At 37.1% G+C, this 20,097-nt stretch overlaps 1 protein-coding gene across 2 annotated transcripts; it reads right to left on the bottom strand.

Moving 5' to 3' along the window:
• Nucleotides 1-3,016: 3,016 nt before the first annotated feature.
• LOC149629843 (uncharacterized) lies at nucleotides 3,017-19,888 on the bottom strand. 2 transcript variants are annotated; one of them, XM_089851522.1, is made up of 6 exons: nucleotides 19,646-19,888; nucleotides 8,143-8,316; nucleotides 6,835-6,976; nucleotides 4,874-5,079; nucleotides 4,583-4,809; nucleotides 3,017-3,999 (listed from the first exon to the last, which is right to left on the bottom strand). In XM_089851522.1, exons 2-6 carry the CDS (start codon nucleotides 8,311-8,313, stop codon nucleotides 3,792-3,794), a joined length of 954 nt encoding a protein of 317 aa, XP_089707648.1. In that variant the 5' UTR covers nucleotides 8,314-8,316; nucleotides 19,646-19,888; the 3' UTR covers nucleotides 3,017-3,791. The 2 variants fall into 2 exon arrangements, with proteins under 2 accessions (XP_089707648.1, XP_089707649.1); XM_089851523.1 differs by lacking the exon at nucleotides 19,646-19,888 and having other exon boundaries at nucleotides 8,143-8,631.
• Nucleotides 19,889-20,097: the final 209 nt, after the last annotated feature.

The raw sequence follows: 20,097 nt of genomic DNA, 5'->3' as shown, positions 1-20,097 counted from the left end.
CTTTAATCTTCAGAAAGTTGTTTACTTGGTTGTTTCTGCTTTAAGAAAAGTCACAATTTGCTATTGAACTGCATTGTTTATATCGGTAACAAAACAGGGATGTTTTAGAATTGATCAACAAGGTTGTGTCCACGGACCCTTAGAGTCGTCAAGGCCGTTAAGAACGACCTCTAAATCCGTAACATTTTAGCATATGATTAAACCATAAGAAACCATGGATATGTTTAAGTTGATCGCTGTTATAAAGGTTAGTTTCCTAAAAAATATAATGCAGATATTTTATGTGGGTGGACCCAAAGTCTATACGTCGACACAACAGAGTTCTCTCCGGGCCCTTAAAATACCCGGGTCAATTAGCTTCTTTGAAATTTTAATTCCTTTTTCCGAGGGACTGATCACTTCCAAAAAATCTGCACACTCGATTTCAGATTTCAAAAAATTCCTAATGATTTTGAAAGATTTGAAAAATTTTTACAATTTACAAAATATTCACAAAAATTTCGTAAGATTTCGAGCAAAGTTGGAAAAATTTTATGATTTCAACAGAGATTTAAAAAATTCCAAGAAGTTTTATGATTTTAACAGATTTCCAGAAATTTCAACTAAACTTCTCGAAGATTTTAAGGCAGATTTCCAGAAATTTCAACTAAACTTCTCGAAGATTTTAAGGCAGATTTCCAAAGATTTCAAAATTTCAACTAAGATTTCCAAAGATTTCCAGAAATTTCAACTAAACTTCTCGAAGATTTTAAGGCAGATTTCCAAAGATTTCAAAATTTCAACTAAGATTTCCAAAGATTTCAAAATTTCAACTAAGATTTCCAAAGATTTCAAAATTTCAACTAAGATTTCCAAAGATTTCAAAATTTCAACTAAGATTTCCAAAGATTTCAAAATTTCAACTAAGATTTCCAAAGATTTCAAAATTTTAACTAAGATTTCCAAAGTTTTCAAGATTTCAACTAAGAATTCCAAAAATTTCAAGATTTCAAAATTTCACCTAAGATTTCAAAATTTCATCCAAGATTTCAAAATTTTAATGATGTTGAAAATCTGATTTCATGGGCGTTTGTACACTCGATTTCGCAAGTGATCAGCCCCTCGGCTTTTTCAGACGATAAAAACTTTGACTCTACTAGATAGGTCAAAAGGTTGAATCAGCAATCATTGGTCAGTGATAAATTTTTAGTTTGGTGATTAATCTTTTCCAACTTCTGATTACACGTCTCAACTAGTTTTCTCAACTCAAGCTGACTCATCAAAATTGGTCAAATAGGCCTTAAGAAACCCGCTGATCTGACTGCTAGAGATTAGAGATGCGAGATATTTCATAATTTCTTTGCCCTCGGACCATTTCACTAACGCGTCGGTTGCTTGGTCACATGTGAACAGTAAAAATTGACGCGCAAAGATAACTTTACGAAAAAAGATTTCGTAACTTTAAGCTACGTACTAGAAATATTTTTTGAAGTTCCTATGGAGGCTGCGGAAAGCGAATGCTACAAAAGAGTTTCTTGTTCCTTGATTGTATCGAAACGGTTCACTTGGTCGATATAGTGTTATTTCACGATGTAATTAAACGGAGAGGCTATTATACGGCGGTGACATACGTATACCCAAAATACTAAATCGGTTTCGAAAAGCTGGCAAAAGAGGCATTCATGTAATTGCTTAAATACAAGGAATATTGTGTTTTAGATCTAGTTGAAATGTAATTTTACGTTGTTTTTTCAGTGTATAAAGCGGCTTCTGAAATTTGTATTCGTGATGTAGTTGTCGTTATTCATTGCGCAGTTTAAAAATCCTATTTTAACTGTGTCCCTAATGACACGAAGCTAGAAAGTTGATGCATGTAATTATCTTGGAAATGATATTTCGTTTGTCGTGCAATAGACATCATTTGTCTTCCATGTTCGCTCCATAAATACCACAAAAGAGAATATAGTCATTTTGGAATCCCCAAGCATGGATTAACTAACGTTAGGGATTGTTTGTTTCCCCTAAAAGATTAAGCATGCATGTTGCAAACACCCCCTAGCAGCAGCTCCTATCCCTAACCGGAAGTTATAAGAAAATTGGACCAAATATCACGTGTCCTATGACGTCAAAGTTAAAATCCCGCCTAAAATTGGGCGCCGCCATCTTTAAAATTCGCTAAAACTATTTATTTTGCCTAGAGATGGCGCTATATCTACATCCGTTTTGGTCCCGCAAATTGGGGGAATGAAGAGGGGAATCAAGGAATGATTTTGGAACATGTAGTTGGCGATAGAAATACATGGGAAACACGGTTAGTGAACAATCCCTAGCGTTAGTTAATCCATGCACCAAGGGTTAAACCGCTTCATAGAATCAATACCAAGTTAACTGTTGTGCATCTAGAGATTTTGTAGGATAGAACAATCTCACCCCGCCATTAGAGGCAGAATAAAGTGACCAGACAATCACGTTTTAATGGTTTTAGTTTGAGAAAATATCATCAAATCATATACGTAACTTACCGAATGCTTTCCTTCATATTTATATAAGTATTAAGTACCAAAATCATGTTCAGCATAATTTTTCTAACTATTATTATTTAACCAAATACAATACGTAAGTTAAACCCAAATGTCTGCTGTAGCTTACATGGAGTCACGGTGGTCGATAACTGGTTATAGGTTCCAAATATAAAAATATTCGCCCCATGTGTAAAAATATAATTTTGGATTAAGACCTCTTCTTCGGACAATTCAGTTTAATAGTTAATATCTTCCATAATCTAGTTGAATAATTTATAAAGAGGTTGACTGGCCATTTAATTAACCCTTTAAATAAACTAGTTTTTGCATGTACGAGTGTAATATTCAGAAGATATTAACATTACCTAAAGATGTATGTTTCAGTTTTAGTAAAATACAACGCCATAGAAAGTAGAGAAGTCGATTTAACATAAATGGCAAATGAAGTTTGTCGTGTGACTCGATTAGGGTAGAGAAAGATGGTTTTCATAATATAGGAAATCAACAACCAAAGCTACAGTGCGACACACTTGAAATTTATTGAACGTTTTATTGAGATGCAAAGTACAAGCGATATTATTTTACATTTCGAAGTAAGGGTACAGCTTAACCTACTCAGTATATACTATTTTATTATTTAACTTGTGCTTGTATTTAAATTGTTGTGTATGGATAAACCAATCACTACTAACATTAATCGTTCGCCGCGCTATAAAAAGCAATATGCCACTGTTAATTGTATAAAAATTGTCGGTCTTTACTTCTCTGATGACGATGACGTCACGGAGAGGTATTGAAGTGGACGTGTTAGTCTGTCTGGCCGTGACCATGTTCGCAGTTTATAAATCAAAACTAAGGCTTTTCCAATTACTGGACCTAATTTACTTTTCACAAACATAAATATGTCACGACGTAAGCTATATACACTTTTACTGACTACTATTGCACGGAGGTCTCTTAAACATAGACGCCAAGCTGTACTTATTGGTGATTTAATCCTCATTCCGATAGGTAAACATATTTTAAAAAAGTGGGAATTTAAAATAAATATAGATTTAATTTAATCTGACAATGTTGTTTTCTTTGTTATCATTTAAGATTAAGTTTCAGCAGACAGGACATACAGAAATTACATAAAGCGTTTTTACATTAACTCGTTTTGGTAAATTTCAATTTTTAATTTTGTGAAATATTTTTAATGGCATTTGCAAAAATTGCAAAGTCTCACATAAACCTTTCAATACCTGCTTTCAATTTTATAAATTTCGTATCATCCTTGTATGACGCTCACTAGTAAAGATCTTTGATCCTTGACAGTACTTCGACGGTGAAGACGAAAGAAGCGAATCCCGGCATTACTGCCCACAATACAAACTTCGCTTCAAGGTCCTTCAAGGTGATTGCGTGTAACTCATTTTCAGTCTTCAATTGGTGCCAATTTCTTTCTATGTTGCGTTGACATGGTATTTCCTGTCCGGTTTCCACGAAAGTCCTCAATCTACATAGTGAATGGGTCGTAATTCGAATTTAGAAAATTTAACTGTAACTAAAAAACTAACCAACTAAGAAATGCAGCGTAAAGGTTTGTGCAAAAGAGAATTCTAGGCAGGTAAAATATGCATGGACAACTTTTTCATCTTTAAACTATTCTAAGCTTTGTCTATGAAGGGATTTCCACACTAAACCTGTGGCTTGTTTACAGGTGGGTCCCTTTACAATGCATAGAGGGTTGATAGCTAGCCACTTTGCCACAGCGAAACCACAGCGTTCTATATTAACTATAACCATTAAACTCTGCAAGTTTGATGTATAGGAGAAACCGGGGATGTACAGAGTATCTCAATCGATAGTGGGTGGAAGGCTTGAGTTTCATTTTCGGAGAAATATTAATGGAACAAAGATACAATTAGAGGTCACTTCTAATCATATGGTCATTTGTTTATATATATATTGTTTTTTAAAAATAAACGCCAACATGTAGCATTCGGATTTTCAATTTTTTTGGTGAAAAAGTGATACAAAGCATCATAGTGCAAATGAGGAACATGATAACAAGGATTATGATTGAAACATAAACGAACCTTCGGTTGATTAATTTCACAACTTCCGGATTCATGCTTTCTTTCCTAAAAAGCATTCTCGGTCTGCACAAGTAGCTCGACGAACCAACGTGATAATCAGATCGAGCACCTATCTTACTTTCTACTTCAGCTTCAAATTGCATTAAATCGTCAACCAAAACAGTATGCTTTTTAAGTTTAGAACCATCCCTTTTTAAACCGCAGAGAATTCTCAGTTCCTCGTCAGTCTGTAATCATTGGAGTCACAACAGAGTGGGTACACATAAATTTAAAGTGTTAAAAATCCTTTACCGATTGGCAAAGCTCATCTATTGCAAATGACTTAACGTCGACATCGGGAACATTCAACATATCTCGAGCACTGTTAATGTTCTCTCTCTTCTGAGATGAGTAACTGGCTCTCAAGATTCCGGTGAACAAAGTGTAAAAAACCACAACTATCAAAAGAAAGGCTCCAACGCTGAAGCGAATCGACAATGACGGAGAAATGTCGAAACCTACAGGAACAGATATTAAGATACGTACACAAAAGTCATCTCACTTTTATGTTGTTTGTTTGTTATTTTTTCTTTGCTTGTTTGTTATGGTCAAATTAAGTAAACCAGTTTTATCCATCCGAGCATCGCTCTGGTGAACTTGAAATGAGTAGTTCCAGAAAATATTCGTGCTTCCTATCCGATTAGGAAGTCAAGGAAATGACGACTGATTAGGGGCACCTCTAAATTAATTATTAAATACTAATGCTCGAATAATTCATTATTTTAGTTTTAACGTCTGCAGTGGTTTACTATTAAATAGCAAATATTCCATATTTAGTTAATTATGAAGGTTGACACACCTCCTCTAAACTCGGAGAAGTAATATTTTTCTTTTCCAACTTGTTTTAATTTCACGGTGTTTGATAATTTGTAATCTGTAACAATAATTTATTGACCTCCCAAAAAATCTAGTGTAAATATTATGCGACTATCGCTTTATACGTTAGCATGTAACTAACCCTTTACGAAGAGCCCCTTTTTTTTAATTTTACACGGAATTTTATTCCGGTAAATTTTAAGAAAGGGCACCAAACCCCTGTCCCTGTCCCTGTGCCGGACGCGTACACGATGAGAGAGAGAGAGGAACGCGAAGTTTAAATATCGCGGGCTTTTTTGAGTGAAGGAAACAAGCTGATAATTTACATGCAACACTTTGTGCGCGTGATATATTAGATTATGCTGGATGGTTAGGTTAGGTTTCGTAAAATAGAGGGGACGGTTTGCGGTCATAGTGCCTTCTCGTTTAGGGGATCCAGGATATTGTTTTAGATACATTATTTGATTCGTATGGTTTTAGTGGGGTGCACAATTTAGTTTCATTAATATTAATTGAAATGTGACGTTATTAGAAATAATACTTAGGGCCATAAACGATTGTGTTTCAGAAATGTATTTTAGTTGCAGGATTTATTTTAATTATACCTTTGGGGGATCAACTATATGGGGTGGCACGTGAGCCGTGTAAAATTAGTATTAAGGCCCAGCCCTTGGGCCATCTTGTTAAGACACACAATTGGTCTCTGCCTCTCCCTGTTGCTGGGACGCAAGTCCGTTACCACTGGACCCGAACCCGCAGGACGTTAGTCGCAAGGCCCCGGGATGACCCAAGACGATCCAGCCGCCCAAGGAAGGATGTTTGCACCAAAACTTAAACGCTGTTAGTGCGCGCTTTAAAAACCTCGTGTTGAACCAAGGGTCCGGTGGGCCTAGCAACTTTACGCTCGGGAGAACTATGTCGAAACGACGGGCAACTCTTCAAGAAATCGTACTTTCAAATTAAATAACTTAAGAGCTCTTCGCGTTATGACCAGAACCAAAAACCAAACGTTTATAGTAATTATTTAAGTAGTCCAATGTTATACTATTATTGTGAAATCAATGCTGACACTGTTTATTAAATATCAATTCCCCTAGACAAACGACCAAAGTATTATTATTAATAAACTTAGAACCATGCCTAAAAATAGTGTCGCAAATCTCATGCTCTATCCCATGGAATAGAGCTCGGCATTTTCGATCAATTATCCACAAATTGGTGGATAACCGATTACTTATAAACAAATTTGTGAATATAATACGATTTAACATGTAAGTTCAGTGGATAATTTCGGGTATGGATAAAGATAAAATAAAGTGAATAATTGATCGAAAATGCCGAGCTCTACCATGGAAGGACACACTGTTATACTCCTAGAAACCATGACGGATCTTTACCTTTTCCCAAAATAGCTCCAAAATATAGTACGAGTCTTTCAGAGGCGACAGACAACACTGATTTTTGAATTCCTTTAACCCACATGTGAATTATGTCAATCGCCGTCAATACAACCAGTACGCAAGCCAAGCAAATCCAAATCTGAAACGAGGAATTAACACGCGTATCAGCGATAAATATACCTGTAATGGGACTTTGCAAACTGGACGTAGCTTTGAACCCTGCCACCATTCTTATTAATCCTTTTTTGTAGAGTAGAAGCTAATTCAGACCCATTTCCGACCCCCTTTTTGGTATCTTTACTAGCTAGAGTGGAAGTTGGCGTGAGGTTCCATAACGTAGTTCCTATTAGAGTCTAACGTTTTGGTGGAATGAATTCGTTCCTATTCAAGAAGCTGAATATAGGCAGAGATGATACAAGTATTTTCCAGAGCTGTGCTAATTAGCTGACAACTAATTGAATTAGAATTAGAAATTAGGGAAATATTTTTGAACTAATTAATTAGCCAATTTGAAATTAGGGAAATATTTATGAACTAATTAATTAGCCAATTAGCAATTAGACATAGAAACTAATTCAATTCAATTAGAAATTAGAAATTTATTTATCAAACTAATTAATTAGAATTACTATTTTCTTATTAAGGTAAAAAGAAAACGTAAGTAAACATAAAAGTTTGAAAGTGCCCATGTACTTTGGTAATGCAAAGTTTAATGTTTTAATGCCATTGAAAAACGGGTACGGAAGCCATGAATTATTCTCGGAAAATGAGACAAGCCTTCCGTCATGTTAAAATTTGTCTCATTTCTTCATTTTCTTGCCACAGTTCCTATAATGGACTCCTGAGTAGTAAATACATGCGCACTGCTATTAATTCGAGTAGGAAAAACAGTCGAAATTTCGAAATGGGGCAGTTGCGAACTACGAAATTTTCTACTAGTACTAGTATTCTCTCATATTTGAGGAGCTGAAAAATTTAGAGTAGCACTAAGGTTTCCTCATCGATATAATAAGGCCTTTTTCATATTCAAATAGATGAATCAAGAGTTAATTCCTCGATTTTTTACAACAAATTGGCGTGAAAGATTAATTGAAAATCCAATTGGCTAATTAGTTAATCCTAAATCTAATTAAATTTTAATTAGATAATTACCTTTCCGATTCATACTAATTAATTAGAATTACTTCTCAATTAGCACTAAGGTAATTAAAATTCAATTACCATTTTCAATTAGTAAATGTTGCTAATTAATTAGAAATTCAATTAGCTAACTAATTAATTAGCACAGCTCTGGTATTTTCTTACTTCTTTCGAAAGAATATTTAAGTCGTTGAAGGCTCCGATTGGAACTGAGTTGAATGTCAGGGTTTTATTCGAAAAAATTTTATAACAGCCGTGCGCGAGTGGTTCTGTTGCAGTATAATTTTCTTTATATTCAGCAACATACGACATTATGGATTCGTAACTCATAGGCATCCCCTGAAAATGCGTATTTGAAGTTAGTTTTTAAACATAAATTCAGACGTGAATTTCGTATTTCATAAAATAATTCAAACTTCAGAAAACCAAGTTAATTGCTTAAGGCACCTTTATACCAAACGTGAAGAAATGTAAAAAGTGTGTCATCTTTTCCTTGCAAAGAGTTCATCTCCTTATATAAGTCGATACTTAAAGTTGTATTATTTTTTACCTCTCCGAGTGACGATGACGTCACGGAGAAGTATTACACTGGACCTACATGTGCGTGTTTGTGTCTGTCACTGCGTTCGCAGTTGGCAAATCGGAGCAAACGTGTTCACGAAAAGCAATTTTTGGATTCAACTCCCAACGTTAGGACTAAAAAGTACGCGGCGATTGGCTAGGGTTATGAGAAACGTCCAGCCTCTCAATGGCAGGGCTTCCACCAAAGGTTCACGCAATATGTACCAAAAATTTCTAAAAATTGTTGTTGAATTCCAACGTTAAAAATAGCTATGTATAAAATTATTTTAGGAATAACATTTCTTTAAACAATTTAACTAAAATTAAGATAAATTAATGACGATTGAAATTATTAATATCAATCATATATATTTAATTATTTAAGAAAAACCCCTTAATAAACCTTTCGACTCGGAGAGGTTTATTTTGGTTTCCCAACCTGTTATGTATTATTTTTTGTTTCTAACCGAAGTAAATCAACAAGTGTATTGTTACTTACAGATCAGGTTAGAGAAGGTACCAATTAAACACCGAAATATATTTAGTTCGATTTCATGGACTTCTGTTTGTTAAGTGAAAGAAACAATTTGGGAAACCAAAATAAACGTCTCCGAGTTGGGACGCAATTAAGAGGTTTTTCTTAAATAATTAAATATAATCGTTATTAATTATTGTAATCGTCATTAATCTACAATAATTCTAGTTAAATCTTTTAAAGAAACTTTATTGCTAAAATCATTTCAAACATAGCTATTGTTGACGTTTGAATTAAAGCGTATACCTCTTTAATATATTTTTGTAAATTTAGGGTACATAAGGACATTGATTCATTGCAAATGATAAGGAAACCCCCAATTGCGAGTACCTTTGGTGGAAATCCTGCCATTGGGAGTCTAGACGTATCTCGTAACCTTAGACGATCGCCACGTACTTCTTAATCCTAACTATGGGAGTAGAAGCCATCGATTGCTTTCTGCGAACACTTTTGCTCTGATTTGCCATCTGCGAACGCGGTGACAAACACACACACAGACACGTCTAGTGTAATACCTCTCCGTGACGTTATCGTCACTCGGAGAGGTAAATACCCAAGTGTAAAAATAGAGTCGTAGAAACTCAAAATGCTCCCACAGGGTGTTTCAAAAGGTGTGTTGTTGGTTCTATGGGAGATTTTTAGTCGACACTAATGTATTACATTTTGACCTAAGGGCCACGCTATGAGTGTTTTACAGATAACCGTTTAGTTAATTTCAGTTCTAACTTGTTTAGCGTAGCCTATGGTCAAAATGTTAAAGAATATTTCGACTCGCAATCGCCCGTTGAACCCAGTGTGCTTCAGTCCTAACACCCTGTATAAAAGCTAATGAACTATGAGACAGTCAATAGCATAGAATAGCGTGGCTTGGTGGGCTCTTAAATTGGGTTATTAATCTGAAGTTTGCCAAAGCCCAAAGTGCAATGAAATAAAGGACTTTTTGACTCATCATAAGATGTACGAGAAAAGTTTATCCAGTTTCTAAAACCGATTGCGACAAAGAACCGACTATGTAAAAAGATCCATTACAGTGGTATCAAACCAATCGCACATCAATACAAGTCACATAAAAAAGTTTCGTATTAGCTAGGTTTGGTTGGGGTGGTGAGGGCGTGTTAGATTTGTATGTGCTAATGTAGTAACAGTATTGATGTTTACTGACTCGCTAAGGTAATCTAAGCTTTGTCTACGGAGGGATTTCCACACTAAGCCTGTGGCTTGTTTACAGGTGGGTCCTTTTACAATGCATAGAGGGGTGGTGGCTAGCCCCTATGCCACAGCTAACCTACAGCGCCCTACACTAACTATTACCGTTAACCTCTGCAAGTTTTGATGGAAAGGAGAAACCGGGTTAGACCGCGGACGAAAACTCCTTTTAACATATCGAGAACTTGCAAACTCTACGCAAAAGGATTTGATCCCAGATTCTCACCCGGTATCCTCTTGCTGCGAGGCGAAAGCGCCAACCGCTATGCCACCCCACCCTCATCGAGATGGCCCAACAGTTGTGATAGTTTTAGGGTTGGTACTGGTAATTGGGAACACTTTTTTCAAATCTTTGAATAACTTCGGTGGCGCTAACGTTAGACACCTGAAACTTTCAGGACATGAAATTTGATTCTTCAGACACAATTCGCTGTGATTTCAGCTTTTAAACTCTTTTAAATTTTGCACAATATCCTATTTCCAAAACCCCTTAGAGGAACCCAAATGTGAACAGTCGCTGGTAAATGTAAACACCCTGACCCTAAATATTGAACGCGGGACCCAAATGTGAACACCAATGTTAATCTAATTGGAGGAATAAAAATAGGTCCTAGGAAAAAAGCTACCAATACGTAGGGCCTAAATTCATGCACCTAGATTAAAGTTTACGTAGATTTCATAAGTGATAATTGGATAATATAGTTGAAAACCATACCTGAGTCAAAATGCTCAATAATACGTTGAGAAGTCACATTTTATTCAGTCCCTAGCATAACAGCTGACTCGGTTTGCCGTTTTCCCGCCCAATAAGTAGTGGTAGCTACGGCCCTCTTACGGCTAAATTGAAAACTTTACTGAAGGCACGCGAAATTTGAGTCTTTTTTCGGGTCAATGATGTATTTTGAAGTTAATATTATCCGAAAGTAGGTTTTTTATACCACTGTTACGTTTTATATTTAAGTAAAATAGCTTAAAAATGATTCTAATTAACATTGATATGTCGTGTTCACATTTGCAATTTTTACTTGGTTTTTTCCAACTCTATTTTTGAATCGAATTCCGAATCGAAATCAGAGATTTTAATATCAATTTTATAGCGAAAAACGTGACCTATCTAATGGTTAAAGTTTTGTTATCGTGGGATTATTGTAACTCTTGCTAAAGCTTATTCCCCGATGGTACTGTGTTAAGAAACACCTAAAATTGGCATCAACTTAAGTTGATTAGTCCGAGTTGGTGCGTATATTGGTCCGTATCTTTCATCCACGTATTCCTACAATATTCTAACCATTTTTATCGTAATCCTCGATATTCAATCTACAAATTAAGCCCTTTTAAAAGGAGTTTGAGCCGCTCAAAAATTAGTTACAAAATTTTAAAGAAAAAGTGTTCACATTTAGAATCGTTCCCAATTACCGGTACCAACCCTAGTTCTTACCACGCCTAACTATATGTATATGTATATGTATCTCTTATTCTAGCTACCTAACCCGTATTCCCTATCCCCCCTCGCTAACCCCAAAAAACCAGAGCAAAAGAAAAATATTTGAAAAGCTTTCCAATAAATCGGCTTCGATACAGCCGTCAATAAAATTAAACGTACACTTGTGGGTTGCCGCAATCTAACCAGGTGAATTCTTTGACTATGCCAATGTTGTTTCTTTGTCAATACTTCAAAGGATCGGAAGAGGATTTTTTCTTAACAAGGGTTCCAACAAACTTGTTTCACGTCCATCCGAAGCAAGCCAAACTGCTTTAAACTCATATTATAGTGCTAAGGTATATTTCCTTTCGCAAATCTTTCACATTACGAGTTCCAAGATGATAGTGGTGTTAGATTTTGCTTAGCTTAAAAAGAAGGCGAGCGGGAGCGTAGTGTAATAAAGAAACTTTTTAATGGCTAACTCGAAGTAAAACTAAAAGTTACAAGAGAGAAAAAAACAAAAAATATATTCTAAACTAGAGACCGTAAGGCCATCTATTAAATATCGAGTCCGGCATTTAGATTGCACCATAGTCTGACACTTCCCCTTGACGGGCTCGTTCTTTGCTCTTTAGACTTAGTTTTTGGCAATGTTCCTTTACGTGTTGTGCACCCAAAGGTTTGGTTAACATGTCGGCTAGATTTTCTTCCGAGGGCACATACTGAAATGAAATTTTGCCTTCGTCTACCTGTTGGCGTAAGAAGTAATATCTCAAATCTATATGCTTGCTTCGTTCAGAAGTCATTTTGTTCTTCGCTAAGCATATTGCTCCTTGGTTGTCTACATTGATTTGAAACGGCTCGTTGGTGTGATCGTGAAGTCCTATCTCTGTCAAAAGGTTTTTGAACCACATTGCTTCTTTGGCTGTGGCACACATGGCTAGATATTCAGCTTCTACTGTAGATAATGCTGTGGTCGCTTGCTTCTTGCTACACCATGATACAGCACCGTTTCCCATTTGAAATACATAGCCACTGTATGACTTCCGATCCACGTGGTCTCTACCCCAATCTGCGTCTGAATAGGCTGTAATTCGCCCGGAGCCTTTTCTGTAGATTAACTTGTAATCCTTCGTTTGCTGTAGATAACGTAATACGTGTTTAACGCTACGCCAATGTTCATCAGTTGGACGTTCATTAAATTGGCTTAGGTACGTGACAGCGTATGCGATATCCGGTCTGGTGGATCCAGAAAGGTAGAGCAAACTACCTATCGCTTGTCTGTAGGGGATATGTTTGCTCGCAGCTTCCATTTCTATCCATTCTTTGTCTGACGTTTTGTGTAGTTTCACTCCAGGATCCAAAGGAGTTCTTACGCCCTTGCAATCGCTCATACCGAAAGTCGCCAATATCTCTTCAACGTAAGCAGTTTGGCTTAAAGCAATCGAACCGTCGTCGTCCTTCTCAATGCTTATAGACAGAATTTGACTTGCTTCGTCTACTTCTCTGCTGGCAAATCTGTTCTTCACTGCTACAACAAAGCTTTCGGCTACGTCAGCGTTTTGCGCGATCACCAAGGTGTCATCAATGTATAGTCCAATTATAATGCCTTTCTCCAAATTGTAGTAGATGCAAGGATCCGCGTTAGAGCGTTTGAGATCAATGGATTTCAAAAAACTGTCCAAACATTCATTCCACTGGCGTCCTGATTGTTTGAGTCCATAGATACTTCTTTTCAGGTGGCATACCCAATCTTCTTTTCCCTTCGCTTTAAACAATTCCGGCTGCTCCATGAAAATATCTTCAGTTAGGGTTCCATGAAGATATGCTGCTGTGATATCCAATTGTCTGACGGTCCAATCCCATTCAGCCGCTAGGGCCAACATTAGTCTCAAAGACTTCAATCTTGGTACTGGTGAATAAGTGTCATTGTAGTCGATGCCGTATATTTGATCATATCCTCTCGCAACTAACCGGGCCTTGTACCTTTCTAATTCGCCGGTTTTCTTAAATTTCTTCTTGAATATCCATCGTGAAGTTATGACTCGTCTATTCGTTGGTCTTGGTACTAGGATCCATGTCTCATTTTCTTCCAAATTCTTCATTTCTTCTGTCATGGCTTCTTTCCAATCACTTGCGTCATTTCTAGTCATGGCTTCTTTCACAGTTGCAGGATCAGGTTCCTGAATGCTGTTGCTAGAGTGTTCTTTCCGATCGGTGACGATCATAATTTTCGGAGTGATGGATTGAGCTTCTGCTATTGCTCTTCTTTCTGCGATTCGTTCTGAGCGTCTAGTAGGTACGGTTTCTTGCTTTTGAAGTTTGCTTGTTTTCGTTGAGGTGTCACGTGTCGTTACTCTCACTGGAATGTCCGTAAGTGGGATTGACTGTTGCAAGGGATTTCGTTGGACAACGATTACGAATGTAACAAGCTGTATTTACAGCGTCAGCCCAAAATTGTCTTGGGAGTCCTGATTCAATCAACATGCATCTGGCAGCGTCCATTAACGTCTGGTTAGCTCTCTCTGCTACACCGTTTTGTTGCGACGTACCAGGGATGGTCAGTTGCCTAGTGATGCCATGTTCGGCTAAATAGTCGTCAAAATTGTTGCTAATGTATTCACCATTATCGGTGCGAAGTTTTTTTGATCGTTAGTTGTAAAGAGTTTTCTACTCTTCGACGGAATTCGTGAAATTTTTCCAGAACTTGGCTTTTCTTTTTCATAAAGAAGACGGCTGTGTGTCGCGTAAAGTCGTCGATGAATGTTACCATATAATTCGAGCCTCCCTTTGATGTTGGTGCGACTTTTCCAACAACATCTGAGTGAATTAGTTCTAATGGCCTTTTGGCTCTTGTGGCTTGTCCTTTAGGAAAGGGTTTACGTCTTATATTCCCTAACATGCAGGTTTCACAGTTTGCATCTGTACTTCCTTCTGTTTCTATTGTAGCTTCTTCCTTTAATAAGTGATTTAGTGCTTCCTTGTTCAGATGACCTAATCTTCGATGCCAGAGTTCTTCATTGGCCAATTTAGCTACTTTTGCTACATTTTTGACTTGATCTTGAATTTTGTACAATCTTCCATGACGTTTGGCCGTTAGTATGACTTCGCCGTCTGGCTCGATGATCTTGGCCGTTCCTTCTTTAAAAACGACTGAGTATCCCATCTCTTCAATGCGACCAACTGACAATAGGTTACCGTCTAGGTCGGGTACGTACAGAACATCTCTTAGTTCTATGCTGTATTTGTTTGTTTCAGAAAGGGGATGGAATGTCATTTTTCCTTTTCCTTCGACACAAATTACGTCTTTGTTTGCTACTTCAACGGTTGCCTTTTCTTCACGGTAGTCAGTCATTCTTGCTTTGCACGAGGACATGTGATCGGTTGCACCGCTATCCAGAAACCATGAGTTATAGTTTGGTTCTTCATCCGTCTTTTCACCTAAATACAGGGCTTTGTGCAAGATTACATCATCATTACATAACTGGGCTTTCTTCGCTGTGCTCTTCTTCGTCTTAGTGTTCGCTCCTGTAGCTTGGTCCTTGTCAGGGCATTCATTTGCAATATGTCCGTATTTTCCACAGCAAAAACATGTGACATGGCGAGAGTTAAAGGGAGTAGTCCTTGGGCCTTCTGTTCCCCTTTGGTCGTTCTTCCAGTCGATCCTGGGTTTTCTTCCTTTATAGTAGCCTTTTCCGTCATCTCTACCCTTGCTTCTGATAACTAACGCCTTGCCTAATCCCAAATCTTAATTGGATGTTTGCCTCTCTGATTCTTCTTCTTCATCTCTTCGGTCTTGTCGCTTCTCTTCTACTGCGAGTCGTGCTTTCACGAGCTGTGTGGATATTGCGTTAACGTCATGCTCCAGATTGAGAATAATATGTTCGTAGCTCTTTGGTAAACCCATCAACATTATCAGTGCCAATTCTTTATCTTGAAACCCATAGCCGCAGGCGTCTAGTTTCCTGTGAAGCTCAATTATTCTTCCTAGATAAGTTTGCATTTTCTCGTCCTTTCCTTTATTTACATTAAATAAATCACGCAATAATTGCAAAATATGAAGTAGGCCATATTTGGTGTGCATGTCGCTTAAGGTTTGCCACGCGTCTTTAGCTCTTTGGTGATTGCCAATATCGTCTAGAAAGTTGTCTTCAACCACGAGATAGAGAAACGATAAAGCCTTCTCGTTTATCTTCCTTTCTGCATTCGTCATTGCAGGGCCGAAACCAGGGTCTATAGCTTCCCAAATGCTCTTGCTAATTAACGCGGCTTTTGTCCTAATGGACCATGAATGATAGTTACTCTTTTCGGCTGATAGTCTAGTAATTTTAAATTCGTCGCCTTGTGTGGCCATTTTTCGCTCTGCGTCTCGGGCGGTTTATAACCATGCAATAATATATACGTCGTCAAAAAATATTAAGCCTTGTCACAATACTTGATATCGTCTTCTTGATTCTTTATTTTCCTTCTTCTTAATTCTTCTCAATAAGTCAAGCGTACTATTCTTCTTCGTCTTTATTTTTCTTCTCTTAAATGCGTATGAAGTCGCGTTTTGGACCCATAACCTGTTAGATTTTGCTTAGCTTAAAAAGAAAGCGAGCGGGAGCGTAGTGTAATAAAGAAACTTTTAAATGGCTAACTCGAAGTAAAACTAAAAGTTACAAGAGAGAAAAAAAAACAAAAAATATATTCTAAACTAGAGACCGTAAGGCCATCTATTAAATATCGAGTCCGGCATTTAGATTGCACCATAGTCTGACAAGTGGATCTTTTCCGAAATCGGTTTCTATCAACTCTGGTTTTTCTTGTAGCCCTGGCTTCAAAAAAACACACACCACAGACAAAACCCCGTCAAAATAACTAGGTCTGGTTATATAACCACACTTAAACACTAAAAACTCAATTAAAGAGCAAACAAAGAACACGAAGCAGTTCTGAAGCACGCTCCCTCCAATTTTAAATAGACAGTAACCTCGCAATCTTCCCGCGATAATCGCAATCACTAATTTGTGTCGTTTGATTGCGATTCGGTCTTATAGGCTAGAATTCAATTCTGCATTATGCAGATGCTGAACGGGTAAGATTGTTATTTTAAACCAACCGCGTGGAAATTGAGTTACAAAATTTTGCCTTTCACAGAACAAAATTCGAAAGCTTCAAATTGCTACAGATTTAAGCCACAATTAGTTCCTACGTAAGGTACGCTTCAACACGTATGGTATTTCTAATAATTTGTTACACTTACGCTGATAACATTATCTTCATCTAGAGGAGGGCATTCATCTGGACAATCGACATACCTTTAAATTAATGTCAATTAGGAAATATTTTCTTTTAATAACAGAAGCAAGAGTAGCAGGAGTACACGCTAGACAACCAAAGTGGTCTGTTCAAAGTATTACTGTAGGTGAATTAGTTTTGGGAGAGCTTAAAAATCTAAAATACCGTTCAGACGGACTGAAACATCGGTTCCATAATGCGCGGTTGGTTCGGTTCGGTGTTGGTATGTAAAAACAAGTTGGGAAACCAAAATAAACCTCTCCGAGCCGAGACTAGGCCTATGTATTTTCTGAATTTGCAACTATCGCTGTATATTGATAAGCAACTTTACAGACCATAAAATTTTAAATGAATTATTCAAGCGTTATTAAGAGCTCCATTGACAACTCGATTGGCCAGAAAACACAACCATGTCGTTACACTCAACATTATTCTTAGCTATACAGCATGATTGTTAACGTTTCTCCAAAACGAGAACACGCAACAAAGAATGGAAGCTTGGCCCATAAGACCTATAACAGCGGCGAACTAATTGTCGTCATGACTCATATAAACAATAGAATTAGATACTTGCTGAATTCAGTTCTCATTTAATCTATATCTATATAAATCAAAGTCCTGACTGACTGATTGACTGACTGACTGACTCGGACTGACTGACTGAAAATTTGCAGGAACGTTACTCATAAGCAGTAGGCGCGTACTAAGAAAGATTTTTTTCAATCCGCCGCCATCTTAAAAAATGGCGCCCAGTAATGTAAAAACTCTTCTCTATGCAACAAAGTCCGCGCGTTTCAACCGATTTCGCAGATGTTTAGTACACTGGTTTCCTTTAACCTATAGATGGGCTGAATGGTCTTTTGGGTTCGATTTGTTGCTATCTTTTAAAATGGAGGCCAAAAACCTAAAAACCCTTCTTCATGGAATAATGTCCGCGTGAAAGGTAATAAAAAATGTCCCGACGGGCAACGCCGTGTGCCTTCGCTCCTAGGGTGCTACAAAAATATTAGTCATCAATAAAATCGACCCATTCTTTATATCATTTTGATGGAAGTTCTTATTACACGCGAGCGACGCCGCGGGTAACAGCTAGTTTTGGTAATATTTTGGTTTTTCCAACGTTCAGGATTTTTAAGTGTTATCAAAACAACTTGAAATAGAGAAAACCCTGTTTAGAAAAAGGTCGAAAACAACTTGAAAGGAAGCATCATGACAAAGTTTCAAATCTTAACAATGAACAATTCAGCTCACCAAAACTAAAATAATATTTACAAGTTCAATCAATGATTCTAAATTAATTTACAAGAAATTTTACCACAAATTATCAGGAAATCAAACACTTAAAATTTAAAACTAAATTATACAATTACGTTTACACAAAATTTTCTAATTTTTAGGTCGCCCCTTAAATATAATCTTATCATTTTAAAATTACTCCCACTGATTCAAAAGACATTGAAGTTGTGTTATTAGGTGTTCTTGAATCTGATTTATTCCAAATTGAGTCGATTTGAACTAAATCTATTTCAGTTTCCTTCAAATCAGAAGTTGATGACTGGGAAGTATTGGACACTAAGGCATTAAATAGTATCCATCCCTGCAAGTCAAAATTGCCTATGGCAATCGTAAAAGAGGGTCGAAAGTTTCCTCCCCACTAGGAAAACTATCTAATCTACTGAAAAAAATCCCACGCCGAGAGGCTGTGGCACTCAAACTGTGGGGCGTGTTCAAAACTTCTTCAGCGCCAATCGTTGAAAAGCCGTCTGGCTAGAACTCTATGAAAATCCATTACAATCCGTGGGCCCAGGACCCCACACTAGTTTGACCGGAATTTCTAGCAGTCTATTAAAACAGCTGTTCTTGTCACCGTTTTTGATTCGTTACCTCAAACCACAGCGAGATGGTTCCGGATATGGTTAGAGTCCAATACTTTCCAGGATAAGAAGTCATAAACTTCTGTTCAAATTAAAGCGATACCCAGTAATTCCAGGAGCAGATGACAAAGGAGTCTCGGACGCTAGCTTCCATAATGTAGAGGGCAATGGGATCCGCGAACGTCACGGTTAATAACCAAAATCATTACGCTAGTGCCACCTCTCGTAGAAAATTTGAGCTTTATTTTCCAACCAATAGCGAGGCTGCAAAGTCTCGAAAGGAGATCTGGGAAATCACGTCTGGAGCCTCTCTTTAAAAATACGTATCGTCTGCTTATAATTAATCAACGGCTTTTTAATCTTTTTTAGACTAAAATTGATAATGAAAAGCCCAGCGATTAACGTATGTACACTATTAAAAAACTAAAACGTGTTTCAGAGCCAATCTTTTCTTAATTTCGTCTTGAATTAAATGACAGCTAAGAGGTTGGGAAAAGAAATCACTCACGATCTTTTAAAACCCAAAAAGTAAGAGACAGTGATTTCGTTTCCAACCTCTTGTAGCAGTCAATTAATTCCAAAAAATTCGGAATATTTTGGCCCTAAAACACATATATAACATTGTGTTTCGGCATCTTTTAAAACCTTGCTTTTATAATTTGAAAACCCGAGCCCAATCATTCCAGTGGGCACAAATTGTTAAATAAGCCTTGGCTTACCTGGGTTTCTCTGCTAGTTTGGACTTAATTTACTATTTAGTAGGTTTAAAGTCACAAAATGTGGTCTTACCTTTTATCTTAATACCAACGGTTACAGCTGTTTGAATAAAGTAATTATATTGTGTATATTTATGTCGCGATCGGGTAAGACGAACCTCAGTAGCCACCGTTAGTCCGTTATTACAAAACAATTCCCAGCAGACTTTGGTGCCAGATATAATCCAGCAAAAGCATCGTCTGCTATAATGTCTGATAGAGCGTCTATGGCAAACGATACCGCTACAGCTGTGACGTACGCGGGTGCCATTGCCCTCTATATTGTGGAAGGTAGCGTCCGAGACTCCTTTGTCATCTGCTCCTGATAATAATAACTTCGAGACCTTTAACTATTTAATTACAATATAAAATTTGAAAATTTTATAAACAAATATTTCACCTTTTTAACGCCAAAAACTCTTAATAGGTGGCATTAGAAACTTTTTACAAATTTCAATGGAAGAAAATGCTGTTTACATGGCTTAA

Source organism: Phalangium opilio, unplaced genomic scaffold (genome assembly GCF_054372755.1).
Source record: "Phalangium opilio isolate 3A_F unplaced genomic scaffold, DU_Popi_V2 ptg000105l_1, whole genome shotgun sequence".
In the NCBI taxonomy this organism is placed as follows: Eukaryota; Metazoa; Arthropoda; class Arachnida; order Opiliones; family Phalangiidae; genus Phalangium; species Phalangium opilio.
This window is presented reverse-complemented; position numbering and strand designations above follow the sequence as displayed.